Source organism: Eimeria mitis, genomic scaffold, assembly GCF_000499745.2.
Source record: "Eimeria mitis Houghton genomic scaffold, Emh_scaff3625, whole genome shotgun sequence".
NCBI lineage: Eukaryota > Apicomplexa > Conoidasida > Eucoccidiorida > Eimeriidae > Eimeria > Eimeria mitis.
The window spans coordinates 3,395-3,857 of NW_013571967.1; the positions used below are offsets into that span (position 1 = coordinate 3,395).

General features: G+C 58.3%; 1 protein-coding gene across 1 annotated transcript in view; it reads right to left on the bottom strand.

Annotated features, from left to right (window-relative positions):
• Nucleotides 1-463, bottom strand: part of EMH_0067950 (uncharacterized protein) — a gene marked incomplete at both ends in the record, with an annotated part of 1,663 nt that overhangs the window by 186 nt on the left and 1,014 nt on the right. The window contains one exon of the mRNA XM_013498679.1: nt 1-388. Within this exon, the coding sequence (XP_013354133.1) occupies nt 1-388 (388 nt within the window). The remainder of the gene's footprint in view (nt 389-463) is intronic.

Here is a 463-nt window from a genome sequence, read left to right on the forward strand (position 1 = left end):
TTGCATGAGGGCCCACGAGGGTGTTTCTAGTTCCGGTTCTTCCTGCTGCTGCTCTTGCTGCTGCTGCTGCTGCTGCTGCTGCTGCTGCTGCTGCTGCTGTTTGAAGTAATCATCAATAACCCAATCGTCTCCTCTGTTTGCTGCTGCAACGTGCTGCTTTGCTGCTGTCTTGCTGCTGCTGTAGAGCATGCAGCCCCGGGCGTTCTCCAGCCTCTCCCGCAGCTGCTGCAGCCACTGCTGCTTCTCCATATAACTCTCTCGGTGTTGGCTCTTCATCAGGCTCAGCAGCGTCACTGCTTCGCCTGCATGCGGTGGCCCAGCAGCAGCAGCAGCAGCAGCAGCAGCAGTATCTGCTGCTGCTGCTGCTGTTGCTGCTGCTGCAGTCGAACTAGAAGCAGCAGCAGCAGAATGAACGTGCGAGCTGTCTCCGTTTCCACCTCCTGCTGCACCACCACCACCACCA